Source organism: Natator depressus, chromosome 1, assembly GCF_965152275.1.
Source record: "Natator depressus isolate rNatDep1 chromosome 1, rNatDep2.hap1, whole genome shotgun sequence".
NCBI classification, from domain to species: Eukaryota; Metazoa; Chordata; order Testudines; family Cheloniidae; genus Natator; species Natator depressus.
The window spans coordinates 135,138,067-135,156,068 of NC_134234.1; the positions used below are offsets into that span (position 1 = coordinate 135,138,067).

The 18,002-nt window shown below is 40.5% G+C and overlaps 1 protein-coding gene and 1 long non-coding RNA gene across 2 annotated transcripts in view; one reads left to right on the plus strand and one right to left on the minus strand.

Annotated features, from left to right (window-relative positions):
• Positions 1-18,002, minus strand: part of PIR (pirin) — a 64,094-nt gene that overhangs the window by 26,107 nt on the left and 19,985 nt on the right. The window contains 2 exon segments of the mRNA XM_074943520.1: positions 3,037-3,063; positions 3,066-3,114. Of these exon segments, the coding sequence (XP_074799621.1) occupies positions 3,037-3,063; positions 3,066-3,114 (76 nt within the window).
• LOC141983174 (uncharacterized) lies at positions 3,735-17,455 on the plus strand. Its single transcript, XR_012638313.1, has 3 exons — positions 3,735-3,849; positions 8,644-8,772; positions 17,374-17,455. It is a non-coding gene; the product is annotated as an uncharacterized LOC141983174 (long non-coding RNA).

An 18,002-nucleotide genomic window follows, 5' to 3' on the forward strand; every position in this document is an offset into this window, starting at 1 on the left:
CACCTTGTGGGAGAAAGAAGAAACTATCTCAATGGGGGAAGGACTGGGAAGGAACCACAAGAGGACAGGGAGAAAGTGAAGTCATATTGGCCCCTGCCACCATCCTCAGCAAGAAGATGGCCCTCAATGGGAATTGTGCCTGCCTTTCTGTGGCAAGAACTGGGCTCAGTATTTCATAAAATGGCAAGCTGCACCTCATATTCCATTCTCCCACATTTGCACACAAGGGAAACCATGCTCCTGCACAAATGTATAGTAAAAACATTTACTGAAGTGCTCTCTCTCTCAGTCCACACCACCTATGGAGGTACATCATCATCATAAAAGCAACACACATATGACAAGCATTTCAACGGTTACAACACAAGATGAGCAACCCTCAGACAATAAGAAAAAAGGTACAGTGAAGTTACAATATATAAAACAATTACAATGAGAATTCTTTTTGAAGAAATATCAAAGAAAAGAAATGAACCAGCCAAGACTTGCAAGATGCTCTATTGATAGGTTGTCCTTTTTGGGGTGAGCCATTGTGTGCTCCCATAAGCTGATTTCCTTCCTGCCCAGTGCACAATATTAGATTTGACATTTTGTACTGGAAATTTGGTAACATACAGAGAGAGAGAAAAGCATGATGAAAGGGTAATGCTCAATTTGATTATGCTTATCTACAGACACTCTCTGAAACATCCATGTTGTAGCAGGCACGTAACACCGTTTATAAAGGGGTTGAAAAGAACTGGTTTTATAGCAAATAGAATACTGCTTAATTATGCACTGCACCTTCACGCACACAGAAGGCTGGGTTACAGGCTTCAGTTCAGCAGTGCACTTAAGCATGGGCTTAAGTCCATTAAGTGAATGAGACATAAGCAGGTATTTAAATACGTTACTAAATTGAAGCCAGAGTCTCCTAATTATAGGGGCCATTCCACAGCCAGGGACTGCCACGCCTCCTGCCACACCTGACATACCTCCAAGAAGGGGAAGGGTATCAGCTTTATGCACCTAGCTATCCCCCACACTGAGAGAAACCCCAGCTGTCCTATTAAAAGCAGCGTTATTGGAGGCCAAGTTCTGGCCCATTATGTGCAATGGAGTGAACACAGCCGTTAATGATTGACAGTTTGCTATATATTCACACACAAACAGAATGACGGCATGGTATATATATATTTTGAGATGAGATGTCAGGCCAAACTTGTCACATTTACTATTTGTATGGTACATGAGTAATGTATCTGATGAAATCTGTGACAAATGCATATACAGGTAATTTGTTTTTCTGTATATGCAGCATGTTCCGAAATTCTGAGATTATCTCCCTCCTCCCCTGCCATAAATGTAAGACAGCGAACAACTCTACATTGTTTTACTAGAAGTAAAATCAATTTGTTATGCAAATACTTTACAACAGTTACAGCAATGAACAACACTGAATTCTTTTTTCTCAAGCTAACAAGCAAAAATGTGTTGCAAATGTGAAGGAATTTGGTAATGATGGAGATTTTGCTAATTATGAGACCAGTCCTGCCAATTTTTACACATATGAGGAGCCCTACTGAAGTCACTGGGACTGTTCACGAGAGTAAGGGTTACCGCATGAAGGAGGATTGGGCCCTAGATTCTTTGCAAGTGACATAGATTGTAATGGGCAACATTTTACTGACTTGCTTCGGATGCTATTGTAAAAATACTGTGCATAAACATCTGTTTTCTGAGGAAGCAAAGTAACTGACCTGCTGCTGAACTCTTAGATGTGTCTAGTCTGAAGGGATCACGAAGATGACCCAGAAAAAAAATTGGAAATAGGGTGCATTAGTAGTCACTATAGAATAAAATGGATGTACATGAAAATCCCATATTGTTACACTGTTTCCATGCTTCTTTACAGTAGATTTGGTGGGAAATCCTCCACATTGTATTGGTATTTGCTATACAACAGAGTGTAATCTATTAATTAACAAATCTACAAAGGCTATATTAAAACTCTACATACAAGGAAATAGTGAGAGAACAATGTTTGAAATACCACAGCTAAACTCTAAGGCTCAAGTAGTCTGTGCTTTAATAATGTTCCACCATTTGTCAAACTGCTTCTCTGCTATCAAATTAGGAAAATGGCTGATTCTTGAAGATATTTGAATTGGCTTCTCATGGACCAATACAGAGAGCTAACCAATTAACTTTAGGTTGTTTATTAGTTTGGTTTGGTTTTAATCTTCTTAATGTTTCCCAACTGAAGTGAATTTAGTGGTGAGCCTATCCAATGACTGGGACTGGTGAGCACAGTCCACCAAAGTAATGGAAGGCCCACCCCCGCAGTGAGGGAAGGGCCACTGAACCCTGCTGTGAATTGGGATTTACAATCCCAGAGAGTGGAGGCCCTATTTATCCACAGACAAGGCATAGTACAGGCAACTGTGTGCAAATTCTCTCACCAATAGCTTCAACTTTAATGCAGTGAAGGGAAGAGAGTAGTTTAGTCCTCTTGCTGCTTTACTTTGAAATCTCCCCACTGAGAACAGCGATAAAGATACTACAGTGCCAACTGTGATGTGAACCCCCAACCCCAAATCTGAGAGCACCAATCCTTTCACTCAAGCCACTACACAGGTGAGGATGGTAATCATTTTTAGTCACTGCCAACTAGTGGATCCAAACCAGGCACATCCCTTTCTCCAAACCAGTCTCCCAAAATTACATGAATTGGACTAGTTTTACATCTCCCAATTATTAATGGTTTTCAGACAAGAAAATTTGGCCTGATAACCTAGTATTATACTTTAGATACAGGGAGGATCTTCAGCCCTTGGATACATGGACGATACTCACATCAATGAGAATTATGCCCCTGTATTCAAGGGCAGCATTTGGCCAAGGGTAACTAACTTTTAAACTCTGAGGATATAGAACACTCCATAAGGAGAATATTTTACCTATAATGATACAAAGATACCGAGATTCATACTCAACCCATTACAGGAGAAGTGGCTTCAATGTCTTTGTTAAACTGGTCAATGAAATCTTTCCTACCTTTGTGCTGAATGTGCTTGGCTCCTTGTCCAGCTTGAAGTCCAGATATAATGTTGGTGTGCGAGTATAAACCTTTGACTAGGGAAGAAGTAGAGAGAAAAAGGTCACTTCTATAAATGTACCTTGATATCATACAATGACTTTCACATAATAAATAGCATGTCGTCAAATGAATAACTGAGTTTATTGTTATTTAACAAAAAAAAAATTGAGTTACACACTCCATACAGTATTTGAAGATCATTTCAGCACTACAATTATTTAACTGTATTTTGTAGCATCTTTCATATGAAGCATTTTCCAAAATACTTTTCACACTTAAATAGTTCCACGACAAAGTTAAATAATAAATACATTACAGAAAAATGAGAGAGCTCAAGAGGTAAAGACAAAGGGGAAAAGCTGTATTTCCAGCTGAGATATGAAATGTTTGAAAGTGTGAATGAGGTGATGAGTTACAGATAGGCTCTTCCATATAGCAAGACCTGCAGAAAAATGGCTTTTACACCCAAAAACGGTGAGATTGCATGGAGGGAATGAGGCTGGGTGCTAACAGAACAGGGGGAGTGAGAAGTAGCATAAAGTCAAATTCTCATGGGAAAGGCTTATACAGTTTTGAACTGGGTCCAGAGATGAATAGTGGTAAAGGCATTTGAGGATAAGATATTCTTTGTACGTGCAAGAAGGCAAGCAACAGCACTGTACATATGAAGTCTGCTTCCCCAAGTTCTAGTTATTCAATACTGAAGGTTGTTGCAGTACTCAAGAGGAGATGAAGTGAAAGATGAAGATTTCTATAGCAATGGAGTCAAGGTAGGAGTTTCCACTGGTATAGTGGCAGCTTCACAAAAATACAGGATCAAGGAGAAAAGTTCAGAGTAAACCATTATGCCAAGGTTACAAAGTTACCAACTGAGAGGTTGGAGTTGAGGAGGAACAGTTTTTGATTAATATTTAAAATGTTCCCTACATCTGCTTGTTTCAAGGAAGCCATTATTCCTTTGGGAATATACACTGTATACTCATGGGAAGTGTCCAGCCCATCCAATAAAAGAAATTGTGTGAAGAGTAGCCTTTTCTCTTTTTGGTATGATAGTCACAGTACAAGTCTTTAGAAAAGCTAAGCAGAAGAGAAATGCATAGATGTGTAGAGACATGCCCGACTTTCAGCTAACCAAAAGCTGGATAAATAGGTTTATATACATGCATTCTTATCGTTTACATAATATTGAAGAAAATCAAGATTTTTTTTAAAAAATCTAGGTGTTTTTTAAGCACAGGCATAACCCCCATCTCCATCAACAATATTACATTTGGCCTTTGGAGACTACAGGCAAACATGCGTGCATACCCATATTGGCTATCAACTGTCTAACAATCTGAAAGATGCCAGTGTTCTCATGATTATGTTTCCTTGTTTTGTACAAAAACGCTCCTCAGAGAAGTCAGCAACAACAATGAAATCTCACGCATGCAACAGATGTTAATAGAACAGAAGCAAATAAAACTAATAAATATATCCAACAGGACTATTACTGCAATAAAATACTTTTTCCAGTCGGGGGGAGGTTACTTGGCCTATCCTTATTTGGAAGTTTTTCTAATTAAGAGGCACTTCCAGACTTGCATGAAAAAGGCCCCCAAAAGAAAATCCTCCAATATGTACAGCCTTCCTTCCTAGGAGACAAGCGATAAAGCTATCTCAGAACCTTCTAAGGTATTATATAATTATTAAAATGTTCTTAGATCTTATATAAACAACTGGATGACAAACATACAGGAGCAACTGATAAGTTCACTATTGTTATATAAAGTTGTTTAGCTGGAATAATTTGGTTAAGCTGTCAGAATGTATCTAGGAAAAGGCAGTCCATTCCAAAATGCTGACAGCCATTTTCTCCTGATTTTTCAGTCACCTCCCAGTGGAGTGTTGCTAGATTTGATAGCATTGCAGTCTTGGCAGAATGTTTCCCTCAAAATAGTTAACAATGCAGAGCCCATTCCTGGAAACATTTACTACTAAGCTAGTGTCCTTTTAGAAAAGTGCTGTTGAATTTAATAGAAAAAAACCCCTTGCTACAGGGATTTGAATCATCCTATAGAATTTAATAAAGAAATCTATCACTGCTATAGAATTCTATATGTTTAAAAAAAATCTAGAAACACTATCATTCTCTATTAAATTCTATAGTTAGAGTAGTTTTTATTGGACTCCATTAGATTTCTATATAAATACATTGGTTTCATCGCTTCAAAATTCTATAAGACATTTTCAGAAGGATGCTCAGTGTCATTAGTCCTACAGATGTTGATGGGCATTATAAAATTTTACCATGAAGTGTGAAGAGTTGAGTTTGCTGACACAATGCTGACCACAGCTGACTGGCCAATATAAACTAGAGCAAATTGTGTTCAGCATAACATCAGCTAGCAGATTAACTAAGAGTTGACACAAGTTTGAACATGATTTTCGGTCATCTACACTGATTGACAGTCAGTATTGCAGCAGCCAATTTAAGATTCATGTTTGACCACAAAAAATTCTGAAATGTAGATATATCATATGGAACTACTGTAGCAATGAGCACTACACTTGACAGTAAATGTTTGCAGGAGATTATCCCTGGAACAGGGACTATGTCTTCTTCTGTTTTCACAGGACAGAGCACGCTGTAAAGAATCTGTGAACGAACAATGATAGCGAAATCTGAAGGCAGGGTGCAATAGACAGTTTTTACACAGCCCTCCCATGACACATCTAGGTCACTGAATAACAACAACGTAGCCATTTTCACAAAATATTTTTTCAAACTACAGTAGTGTTCATTTTACTCAGAATGCAGAATACTAAAAATTTTGCATTTTATGACGTGACTTTCTGCAGAAATTGCCTTTTATGCACACTAACAAGGACTCAGATTGGAACAAAACAAATGAAGTTTGTAATGAACAACAGTGGCCTCTAAAGTTATTGATAACAGATTTAGTACCATCAGCATGCTATAAACAGTTCCTAAGTAGTGGGTGAGTTTTGTCTCATTGTTTACACACACACAAAGTAACATTTTCAAGATGATTTCAGTGGCCTTTGAGCTCTAGTTTGAAAAGAGTAATTTTATTGTTATGTTGGAACAGGGAGGATGTTGACATTAAGCATTCTCTCTTCCTTTAATCCATCCTAGGGGGAGAGAGGATGATTTGTAAACAGGAGGCTTTTTCTTTTGTTTACCTAAAGCAAGACCAAGCAGAGCCTCCCACTAGCAAGTGATCACTTTCACCTTCATTGTAATGAACACAATGGGCTCAGTCTTTTGGCTTTGAAATTGCATCAGGGATCTCAATGGAGCCTCTTCCATCTTGTCTTTTAAGCAGCTTCTGAGAACTCTTTAAAGAAATATTCCCATTTATGCCGTTAGCCCATGAGCACCTTAGAGCAGTGATGACGTTCCTTGTATGGCACGCTGACCAGTTGTAAAGTACCGTGCACACTTTACAGTCCTACATAAATGGATAATAAATAAGTTGTCTCATTGCAGATGCAAAGCACAGTGAAGGAGATCACATGAATGCATAAACTCAGTGCTTAAACTTAAATTAATCAACAATAGAGGAAAGGGTTAGGAACTATTAGAAAAATCTGGGATGGAGAAGAATTAAAAGAGGGAGTTGGAATTTTACAGAGATTTTATATTGTTCACGACAAAATCATTTACTGTTTTCTGTAGGAGATCGCTGACGAAGTAATACAGCCTTATCCATCACATCCAAAATATAACAGACATGCGTCTGGATATTATTTCCTGCACATGTACACTAGACTGGTTTAAACTATCTGCATCTTTGTGGGTTAACTCATATTGTTAAATACCCAATACCCAAAGGGCTTTGTTTTATGTATGGATTAATGAACTGCAAAACCATCCTTTAAAAAATAAAATCTGCTTCTAAAGTCACAGCACAAAAAAGGCCACAGAATTAGTAAATTTGCCTCCTTTTATTCTTCTGTAAAGGCACAAATATTATTAGCCATGTTACATTACTCTTCTGTGTCTTCAAATTGCAGCTAGGCTTTAACCTTACAGGCCAACTTCATACAAGAGCGAGTTTCCATAGACACGGGCCAGATCATTTCCCACTGTGGAAAAGCCCACTAACAGGTAAACTCCTGAAGAGGCCTCCAGATCATTTCCTCAGGGATGGGGGAAAGGTATGGAGCTCTCATCCCTAAACAAAAGGCGGGGGTTGGCCTAGAGAGTGTCTGGATCTCAGGGGATCTGCCTATGTAATCAAAGGACAGAGCTATCCATGCAGGGACCTTGTGCTTCTGAAGTCACTCACCATGGTGGAGCTGTGCTGACAGGGCTTTCCCTGTTTACAGCTGCCTTGGGAGCCCTCCCCTAAAGGAAGGTTTCACAGAGTGGAAGGGCTCCATACAAAAAGCTAATTCAGCCTCAGAATTCATTTGACTGTGGATTTCCTAGTGGTTCCCATGGGAAATAGGGAGAGATGATGCAAACAGTAAACCAATTCCACCCTCCCCTTCCAGTCTCTCTCTGCTCATGAACCATTAACTCCACAGAGAGCTCTTCAGAGGGCTTCGGGACAGAATATGTTGCCATGGAGTTGACATTTCCCCCTTCCACATACCCAAGGGACCAGTCTAGCTGTAAGTTATGCACATCCTGAAGATGATTTATAAAGGACCCTTAACTATGCAGTGCTACCAGACATGTAAAAATATCTCCACCACTTCCTAAGTGCCTAAGATATATAATCATAAAGCCAAATCCTGAAGTCTTTGCTCATTTTCTTGTAATCCTTGCTCAGATAAACTCTTCTGGCTTCAGTGGAAAATTCCATGACCAAGCAGTGAGTAAGAAGTTCAGAATTTGGCCTTTAGTTAGCAGTGGCCCATTCTAATCATATGCAGATTCTCCATATTAAACCCAAAAAAACAAAAAACACAGTGTCATTAATCAATACTTACAAATTTCCTTTTAAAACCAAGGATTACCCACACTGCATACCCTTCAAAGACTTCCCATTCACAAGTCTGTAATTTTTATCACTCTGAACATTCTTTCCTTCCTTCCTCAGGCTTTATTTGTAAACGTTTTCTTAATTATGAGATGAAATCATTGCCACATGTAAGCTGTATAGCCCAATGAAATCATGGCTGCACCAATGAGGCAAAACTGCATTTTCTAATGCAAGCATGACAGACAAAAGCACACTAAGTCCTCCATCAATTTGCTTTCTACATATCAGAGCTGATTTACTGAACCTTTTTAATGCTGGCACTTTATTGCCATACTCAGACAAAACAAATAAAATACGATGAAATGAAGTGGAGTTTACATACCAACAAAGTTATAAATTCTATCAACATGTGGGTTCAAATGCTTCCATAAGTATTTTATAGTATCATTTTAAAAGATATTTTTGTTTTAATGTTTTTCAGAGGACACACTTTTTTAATTCACTATGGTGCATTTCCAATTGTGATTCAATTTTTGATCAGATTACAATTTGTAACTGAGGTATGAAAATCCCACATCTTCAGATCTCATAATTAGTGGTCCTATCTGCTCTTTTCTCCTAAAATAGTTGTTTCCTGTCAGATGAATGAAGAAATCACACAGATTCCGTTTGCATTTGTGATTAGATGCATACTGATGACATGCCATCAGGATATTAGAATCGGAGCTGCGCACAATTCATGGAACATTATGAATGGTATGAGCAAATAGTGACTTTTGCGGGGGCTCTGCCCAGAGTCCCTCAATTTTTCCTCCTCTTCAAGGCTCTGCGTTAGAGTGATGTGTCCTTCTGACCAGTGACAGATAGGTCTCATGCAGAGCCAGTCAATGCTGCTTCTTGGGTGGTTACTGTTATATAACTATCCTACATGCAAACATTCATCTACATATATCTTTTAGGGATGCTGCACATTATTGTAACCATCATTTTCCCTACCCATAATCCCCCTGTTGTCTGTTTCCAATTTTGTAGCTTTATACCTAAATGTAGGCCTTGATATGGCAACTGAATCTGAGTGGACAGACCTTCGCATCTGTTGTAGAGCCCCTTTTAATTCAACAAGGGTCCACTGAACAGATCCAAATGCAGGATTGAGGCCCCAGGTTGTAAACTCTTCTGGGCAGCAACCACATTTTTTATTTCTGTAAAGCTCCTGGTGCATCTTGGACAACTACATATACAGATAATAAATTATTCAGTAAAGAAAAAATATTCATCAGGGAGAGCACATGAGGTAGGTAGTGCAATAGACATGGTGAGGGAAGAAAAAAAAATCTATTTGGTTTATAACAGATTATAACAACGTCAGAGTCAATCATTTCCTGGCAGTTAATTACCAGATGGGTTAAAGGCCTCCTCCAGATGGTCACTAGCTGCCAGGAAATACCCTACCCATCAGTCATTATTGGTTAAAACAATTAGGATACTGATCTACATTAGTCATATTCCCATCATATTACTATGAACTGAGGGTACAAATGCAATGGAAAAGCTTAGTCTGAAAAGGGAATACAAAAACAAATGTGAAAACAGGAATGGAATGGAAATAGATCTGTGTTTCACTTGTTGCACAGAGCTGTACTATTGTCACAACCAGATGAATGTAATGCTCATGGAAAGTGTTGAACTAACAGCCAGCAATGTAAGGTTCCCCACACTAATCCATTTATGTGCCTCCATGCTTTCCTGAGGGGACCACCTGAAGGGGTGAGAGGTTAGTCTCCATGCCAAATCAATTCCTGCCTTCCCTGCTGAGACTGCTAACAAAGAATGTGATTGTTGTGATTAGGTTACCTGACCCATATTAAAAGGACTAAGAGTAAATTCCAAGACATCAAAGCACAACAGTTTAGTTTTCATTCTCCACGGCTTGTTAAAAAACTCATTTAGAAGCTAATTTTTTTTCATCTCCAAGCAATAATGAATGAATTAACATGAATACCTGAAGCAGTTTGGACCACAGATTCAGGCTGCACACACATGTAATATTTCTGTATGCAATGTTAATAGTACCAACAGAGAAATCAAAGACACAAACAAACGCTTTTACTTCAACTGTTTGCTTTGTAATCAAATGTTGTTAATAAAGACTAAATAACTATTTCATAAATAATGAGTGTCCAAGTTATCAGAGAACCTCAGGAGTTACAGTTTAGGTCATTCAAGTCCATTATCATACTTATCCTTTATCTTTCAAAGTATATGAACAAAGGGATATTCAATTAAAGTGAAAGGTGAAGAGTTTAAAACTGATAAGAGGAAACAATTTAAGAAAATGACAATTAACCTGTTGAATCTGCAGTTACAAGATATCATTGAGGCCAAGGACAACGAATTAAAAAAAAGGGGAGGGAGAGACCTAGAAATTAATATGAATAGTGAGCATATCCAGAATTTCTAGACTGAATTTTTAAAATAAGGGATATAAACTCTACTGATTCTGGGCATAAACCAACCATCCACTGACAGGGCTAGGAAGGAACTTCTCACCACCGTTAGATCGGGACTTCTGCAACATGTTCTGCAGGGGAAAAACCTTAAACCCAAGTTTCTGAAAGCTGAAGCTACTGCAGAATGCTACACTTTGCCTGCTGCTAAGTGGAGTATCTTGCTCTATGAACAGGATACTGGTGTTTCATGACCTGCATTGGCTGTCTGTTGAAATTTAAGGGGTTGACACTGGCCTACGATTTACCTACTTCAGAGATCACCTTTTTCCCCCATGCAGTCCTGTCACAGTTGCAATTATCAGAGGGACTGAAGCTAATGATCATTAAGTTTGTAAGAGAGAGAGGTGCTGGCAGGGCATGCTCAGTGACTACCACACCGATGAAGTGAGCTGTAGCTCATGAAAGCTTATGCTCAAAGAAATTTGTTAGTCTCTAAGGTGCCACAAGTACTCCTGTTCTTTTTCTGGATACAGACTAACACGGCTGCTACCCTGATACCACCTAACTGTAGAACTCTCTCTCCCTTAACCTCCTGTCCAAAATATCCCAAATCTGGTTACCATCACGGCATGCTGCAAAGACGTTTGGGGAGGGCTGAACGGAGTGGGGCAGAAGTAAATTTTGGGAAAAAGAGATGAGGATTTTTGTTATTTTTCTCTGCAGAAGGGCAGGATTTTGTGGCATGCTGCCATTTATCTATTGTGATTTTTATTGTGATAAATTAACTCCCAGAAAATATAAGAAAAAGTTAACACCCAGGGAAAGGTATCCTTTTATATATAAATTCAAAATAAATAAAATTAAACAATAAAATGAAAGGAAGGGATGAAATTAATAATTCACAAATTGCTGAGATCCTGAGCTCCTCTTTAAAAGTTGGACTTCTGCAAGAAAAACAAAGACAAGAGATCTGAATAATCAATAAGTAAAAAGACCCTGTAAAATAATGATTTATATAAAACAGGCCCAGGATCCTTTGAAAATTGTGAACATATATAAGTCAATAAAAATGGAATATATTCATTTTAGGCCATTAGGGAATTAGCTAACTCTTGAAGACAATACAAAATGTACAGCAGAAAACAATTATGCATGGGAAGGGAGATGGACTGGATATCATATAAGCCTTTTCCAGTCTCCCCCAGGCAATGTGACCACTGCAATCACAATATGCTGGTGCTCCTGCATCTTATATTATACTAACATAACATGTAATTCTGTTTCAATTTTTCACAACAAAATTGAATTTAATAACTTAAGTCGCCATCTATATATATAAAAAGTGCTGTCCCCAAATGGGACAGGAAGGAGTTGGATGACATACCAGAAACACAATTAAACAGGAACAATAAGAAGATGCAATAAAGTTTTAAATGTATGCACTGTACATTAATATGTGAATATCAAAATCGCTACAAATAGCCCGAACCCAGAAAGGAGTTCTCAATATCATATACACAGTGAAATATAGCTCCTAGCTATCCCATGTGTTTTTTCCTGTAACTTATTTCCTGCGGTAGTGTATATTCTCTCTTCTCCATCTCCCTCTCTATAACCTTGGACTAACAATCCACCAGTTTAATCACAGAATTTGAAATCTTCAAAATGGAATTTGATTCCTTCATGTGTGAAGTTGTGACTGAACTCCTTGGGGGAGAATTGTATGTCCCCTGTTCTGTTTGACCTGCATTCTGCCATATATTTCATGTTTTTGGCAGTTTCGGATGATGACCCAGCACATGCTGTTCATTTTAAGCACACTTTCACAGCAGATTTCACAAAATGCAAAGAAGGTACCAACGTGAGATTACTAAAGATAGCTACAGCGCTGGACCCAAGGTTTAAGAATCTGAAATGCCTTCCAAAATCTGAGAGGAATGAGGTGTGGAGCATGCATTCAGAAGTCTTAAAAGAGCAACACTCTGATGCGGAAACTACAGAACCTGAACGACCAAAAAGGAAAATCAACCTTCTGATGGTGGCATCTGACTCAGTTAATGAAAATGAACATACATCGGTGTGTACTGTTTTGGATTGTTATCGAGCAGAACCTGTCATCAGCATGGACACATGTCCCCTGGAATGGCGGTTGAAGAATGAAGGAACATATGAATCTTTAGCGCGTCTGGCACTTAAATATCTTGTGACGCCGGCTACAACAGTGCCATGAGAATGCCTGTTCTCACTTTCTGGTGACATTGTAAACAAGAAGTGGGCAGCATTATCTCCTACAAATGTAAACAAACTTGTTTGTCTGAGCGATTGGCTGAACAAGAAGTAGGACTGAGTGGACTTGCAAATTCTAAAATTTTACATTGTTTTATTTTTGAATGCATACATAATTGTACATAATTCTACATTTGTAAGTTCAACTTTGATGATAAAGAGATTGCACTACAGTACTTGTATTAGGTGAATTAAAAATACTATTTCTTTTGTTTCTTTACAGTGCAAATACTTGTAATCAAAAATAAATATAAAGTGAGCACTGTACACTTTGTATTCTGTGTTGTAACTGAAATCAATATATTTGAAAATGTAGAAAACATCCAAAAATATTTAAATACATAGTATTCTATTATTGTTTAACAGTGCGATTAATCTCAATTAATTTTTTTAATCACTTGACAGCCCTAATTTGGACATATCACCACCAATTTACAGAAGCTCGGGATACAGCCACAAAAATCCAAGCTGTCACATTGTGATGAGTATGTAATCTGAAACATAGAAATCAAAGAAAAACAAAGTATAATTGTGTGATGTTCTATATCTTGAGGGCACACCCTGTAGCCCCCATATTCCTCATCTGTATATAATTGTGATCTTACATATAAAGCATGCCTTATAAGGTATCGGGAAAAGGTTCCAATCTGCTGAAAGTCATTGCTCTGTCCATATATGTATATCATTAATGCATCTGAAGTTATGAGAATTGTGTTGTATGATTGTCACTAAAACATGCTGTCAACTGGAGAATCAGCCAGATATTAGCTCCCCAGAGGCAACAGCAAGGAAAGTAACCAAAGCCCGGGCGGGGTGTCAAACAACCCATCAACAGCCATTGTCCAGCAAGGAAACTACAATTCAATGACTCACCTACATGAGGCCACACCAGGGGGATTGCTCAACTTTGCCTGGAGACTCAGGAATGCCCCCCAGACATGCCTGGACTTGTGTTCTACAAGCACATGGACTGAGAGAATAAAACTGAACACAGGGGGCCCAGGCTTGGCTTTCTCCTGCCCCCACCTACACTGCAAGCAACCAAGACACTGAGAAGACAAGACTCCAACAGAGGAGATTGGCCCAGGTTTAAGGAACAATCCTGTATATTAAAGACTGCAATATCCAGTGGGGCGAGAAAAACTAGTTAATCTAGTTGCTGCCCAGTCTAATAGGGTTGAGAGTTTAGACTGTGTGCTTATATTTCATTTCTTTTGGTAACTAACTCTGACTTTTTGCCTATCACTTAAATATCACTTAAAATCTACCTTTTATAGTCAATACATTTGTTTAATTGTTTATCTTTACCAGTGTGTTTGAATGAAGTATGGGTCTGCTCAGGTTTGTCAAAGGCTGGTGTATGTCCACTTTCCATTGTTGAAATGGTGAATCAATCAATAAATTTTCACTGCCCATCTTGAGCAGTGAAAGACGGTATATTCCTGGGATACAGTGCTGGGAGCTGGGGGGAGAGGGGGGGGTAGGGAGAGGCGGGATTTGGCTCTGATGCCTTTCCCTGTGTGATTCATGAGTGGCTCTGGGAGCATTCATTCAATATAGCTGGGTGTGGGGCTCCACATGCTGTTGTGCTGAGTGATCACAGCACCTGGAGGGGCTTGCTGCTGGTCACTAGCAAGGCATTGTGAGAGACAGCCCAGGCTGGAAAGAGTTAAGGGAACACAGTGGTCCCACAGTCCCAGGCTGCACTCCAGGGGGATCCTGTCACAAATGGTAACATTATTTACATATACAGGGCAACATACACAACTTGAAAAATATAATTAAATATTGCAAAATTATAAAAATGGCAACAAATGACTTTGCACCCAGAATAAAGCTTAAACCACTAACTCAGTTCAAATTTCTTCTTCATGTCACAGGAGAGCATCTGAAAGCCTCAAGCAAAATAGTGCTCTTACTGCTAGCCTCTATGGATATGTCTGCACAGCAATGAAGTACCCACAGCTGGACCAGGTCAGCTGATTAGGGCTTGCGGAGCTCAGGCTGCAGGGCCATAACATTGCTTTGTAGATGTTCAGGCTTGTGCTGGAACTCAAGCTCTGGGACCCTGCAAGGTGGGAGCAGAGCTGACCCTATGGTATGGCAAATTGGGGTGACTGTATGGGGTCCCGAACTTTGGGGGGCCCTGCACTTCGTGAGGAGGCGGGCAGGGAGGGGAGGCAGGCAAGGGCGAGGAGAAGCACCCCTACCAACTTCCTCCTCCCCCCAGCGTCTCCTGCCCTGACATGCCTGGCCAATCAGCGCCTCCTCCTCCCTCCCAGCGCCAACCACCGATCAGCTGTTTTTCTGTGTTTGGAGGCGCTGGGGGGAAGGGGAAAGGAGCGAGGGCTCAGAGCACTCGGGGAGGGTGTGGAACTGGGTGGGGAAGAGGTGGGGTGGGAGCAGATGAGGCAGGGCTAGGAAGAGGCAAGGTGGGGCCTTGGGGGGCAAGGGTGCAGTGGGGCAGGGCCTGGGCGGAGCTGGGGGGGAGTACCCCCTCGGCAGATAGAAACTCAGTGCCTATGTCCAAGGCCCCACACCCCCCTAGGGACGGCCCTGGGTGGGAGGGTCCCAGAGCCTACCCTCCAGCCCAAGCCCAAACAGCTACGCAATTTTTAGCCCTGCAGCCCGAGCCCTGCAAACCTGAGTCAGCTGACCTGGGCCAGATGTGGCCATGCCATGGGTCTTTTATTCCCATGCAGACATACCCTCTGACTCCCGCACACGAAGGACTTTAAGGATCTATGATATTGGTCTCACACATTGTGGAAGTGACAGTTTCACTACAGCCAGTGGGGCCAGTGGCAGTGAGACAGATGGGTTGACGTACAGCCTTTGTGAGACTGATAAGGCTGTTGCACGCAGATATAGACACCTCCCTACCTATCCACAGACGTGGCATGCTTTTAAGATGATAGTGGGGCCCAGACAGATGTGTACCTTATGACCCCCCTTATTTGTGATGTCATTTAAGCCTGTTGCACCACTGGCTCATCAGGAGCAGAGGTATGTAGAAAGAAAGAAAGACTAAGATGATCATTCTTTTTATAAGGGAGAAAAAAATAAACACTACCATGTGGACCTGCGGAATTCTTGCCAGAGGGCATTCAATGTCAACAAGTCTAGTATATTTTCTACTTAAAATAAACTTTAAATTCAAAATGATTAACCCTGATGACAGTGGCTACCACTTTTCTGTATTTTGTTGTGTTGGACACACCGGTCACTGAAATCAAATCATTCAACTCTACTACATGCTAGAGAGTGTAAACCCAGAAACTGAAACTATGCCTGGCAGCCAGCCTTCTATATCAGAATCTACTTTGGACAGACCTGCTCTTCTCTCTCCAAGGATGAGGTAATCTAATAAAAATGCACATCCTGCCCAGAAGAATTTCAAAAGCAGTATTTCCTATAATTTACTTCTGATTGTGCAAAATCCTTAATACTAATAATGAGATCATTGAACAAACAAGCTACCAGGAGTGAAATGTAAGTACCCACGTTACACTTACCGTTTGTAAAGGGGTCCAAAGCCATACCAGATTTCACACTTTATTTGCAGGCTGGGCAACAGCTGTTTATCTTATATTGGTTCAAAGACTTCCATTGAGCACAGACCTGAGAGGACTGAGTGGGCATTTACCCTGTGTGCTTTTTTTTTTTTTAATGAAGTCTTTTGTCCATTGTCCCTATCTAGATAGCAAAAACCTCAGTGTGAATGTGGTGGCTCAACTGCAGGCCACTAACTCCTGTATAGAGCCATGTCAGGTCCCAATCCTGCATCGGGATCTGCCAGTGTGGACCCCTGCTTCCATGGGACATCATACTAGTGCAGGGGGTCTGCTGTTGAAAATCCTGATACAAGATTGAGGGCCTTAATCTCTTACCCACATTGAGTGATACTGGTCTGAGAAGCTGGTAGCTGAAATGGGACTGAAATATTTATATAAGAGGATAGAGTGTTCTGTTCTTCTCTCAAAAAAACACCAACACCTCCCCGCCCAGTCCCCCTTCCAACACACAGAAGGTAAAGAGATTATCAGCTATTTAACTAATGCAGTCACATCCCCATAGGTGGATCCTTGTGTCCATGCAAGGAACCAGGGCTACACACAGGCACAAGGACCCACCTGCAAAGATCCGACTGCAGGGTCAGGGCCTAAATGTGTCTTCCTGTCTGATTTGTGTCCATTTATTCTTGTACGTAAGGACTGTCCGGTTTGGCCAATGTACATGGCAGAGGGGCATTGCTGGCACATGATGGCATATATCACATTGGTAGATGTGCAGGTGAATGAGCCTCTGATGGTGTGGCTGATGTGGTTGGGTCCTCTGATGGTGTCGCTAGAGTAGATATGGGGACAGAGTAGGCAACGGGGTTTGCTACAGGGATTGGTTCTTGGGTTAGTGTTTCTGTGGTGTGGTGTGTAGTTGCTGGTGAGGATTTGCTTCAGGTTGGGAGGCTGTCTGTAAGCAAGGACTGGCCTGCCTCCCAAGGTCTGGGAGAGTGAGGGATCGTTTTCCAGGATAGGTTGTAGATTGTTAATAATGTGCTGGAGAGGTTTTAGCTGGGGGCTGTACGTGATGGCCAGTGATGTTCTGTTATTTTCCTTTACAGAAGCAGCTTTGCCTCTCCTGGAATTGACACCTCCTCATCTATTGTTGGGAGTGGACTACATCCACCCTGATCGAATTGGCCCTGTCAACACTGGTTCCCACTTGTGAGGAAACTCCCTTCTCTTCATGTGTCAGTATATTTATGTCTGCATCTGTAATTTTCACTCCATGCATCTGAAGAAGTGGGGTTTTTACCCATGAAAGCTTATGCCCAAATAAATCTGTTAGTCTTTAAGGTGCCACTCGACTCCTTGTTGTTTTTGTGGATACAGACTAACACGGCTACCCCCTGATACTGGCTATCAGAATCAGTGCAATGTGTCAGTGTTAGGGAATTACCTGTCAGTTTGATGATCAAGTAATAAATCTGAATTCAAAGCTTCCATTTAGTTCACACTCTACATATGGGGCATGTTTGCAATGATCTCATTGACCTTGAATTCAATTTGGACAACAGAGAGTGCCACATGCAGCTTTATAAACCAAGTCAGAACAACAGTGACCCACAAACACTAACATTCTCCCACACTGAAAAATTACCTCAATTTTCTTGGAAACAGACAGTTCCAACAGCACTGTCTGCATGTGCCAAGTTGCTGCAAGCTCCAAGACACATTCTGCAGACCAGGA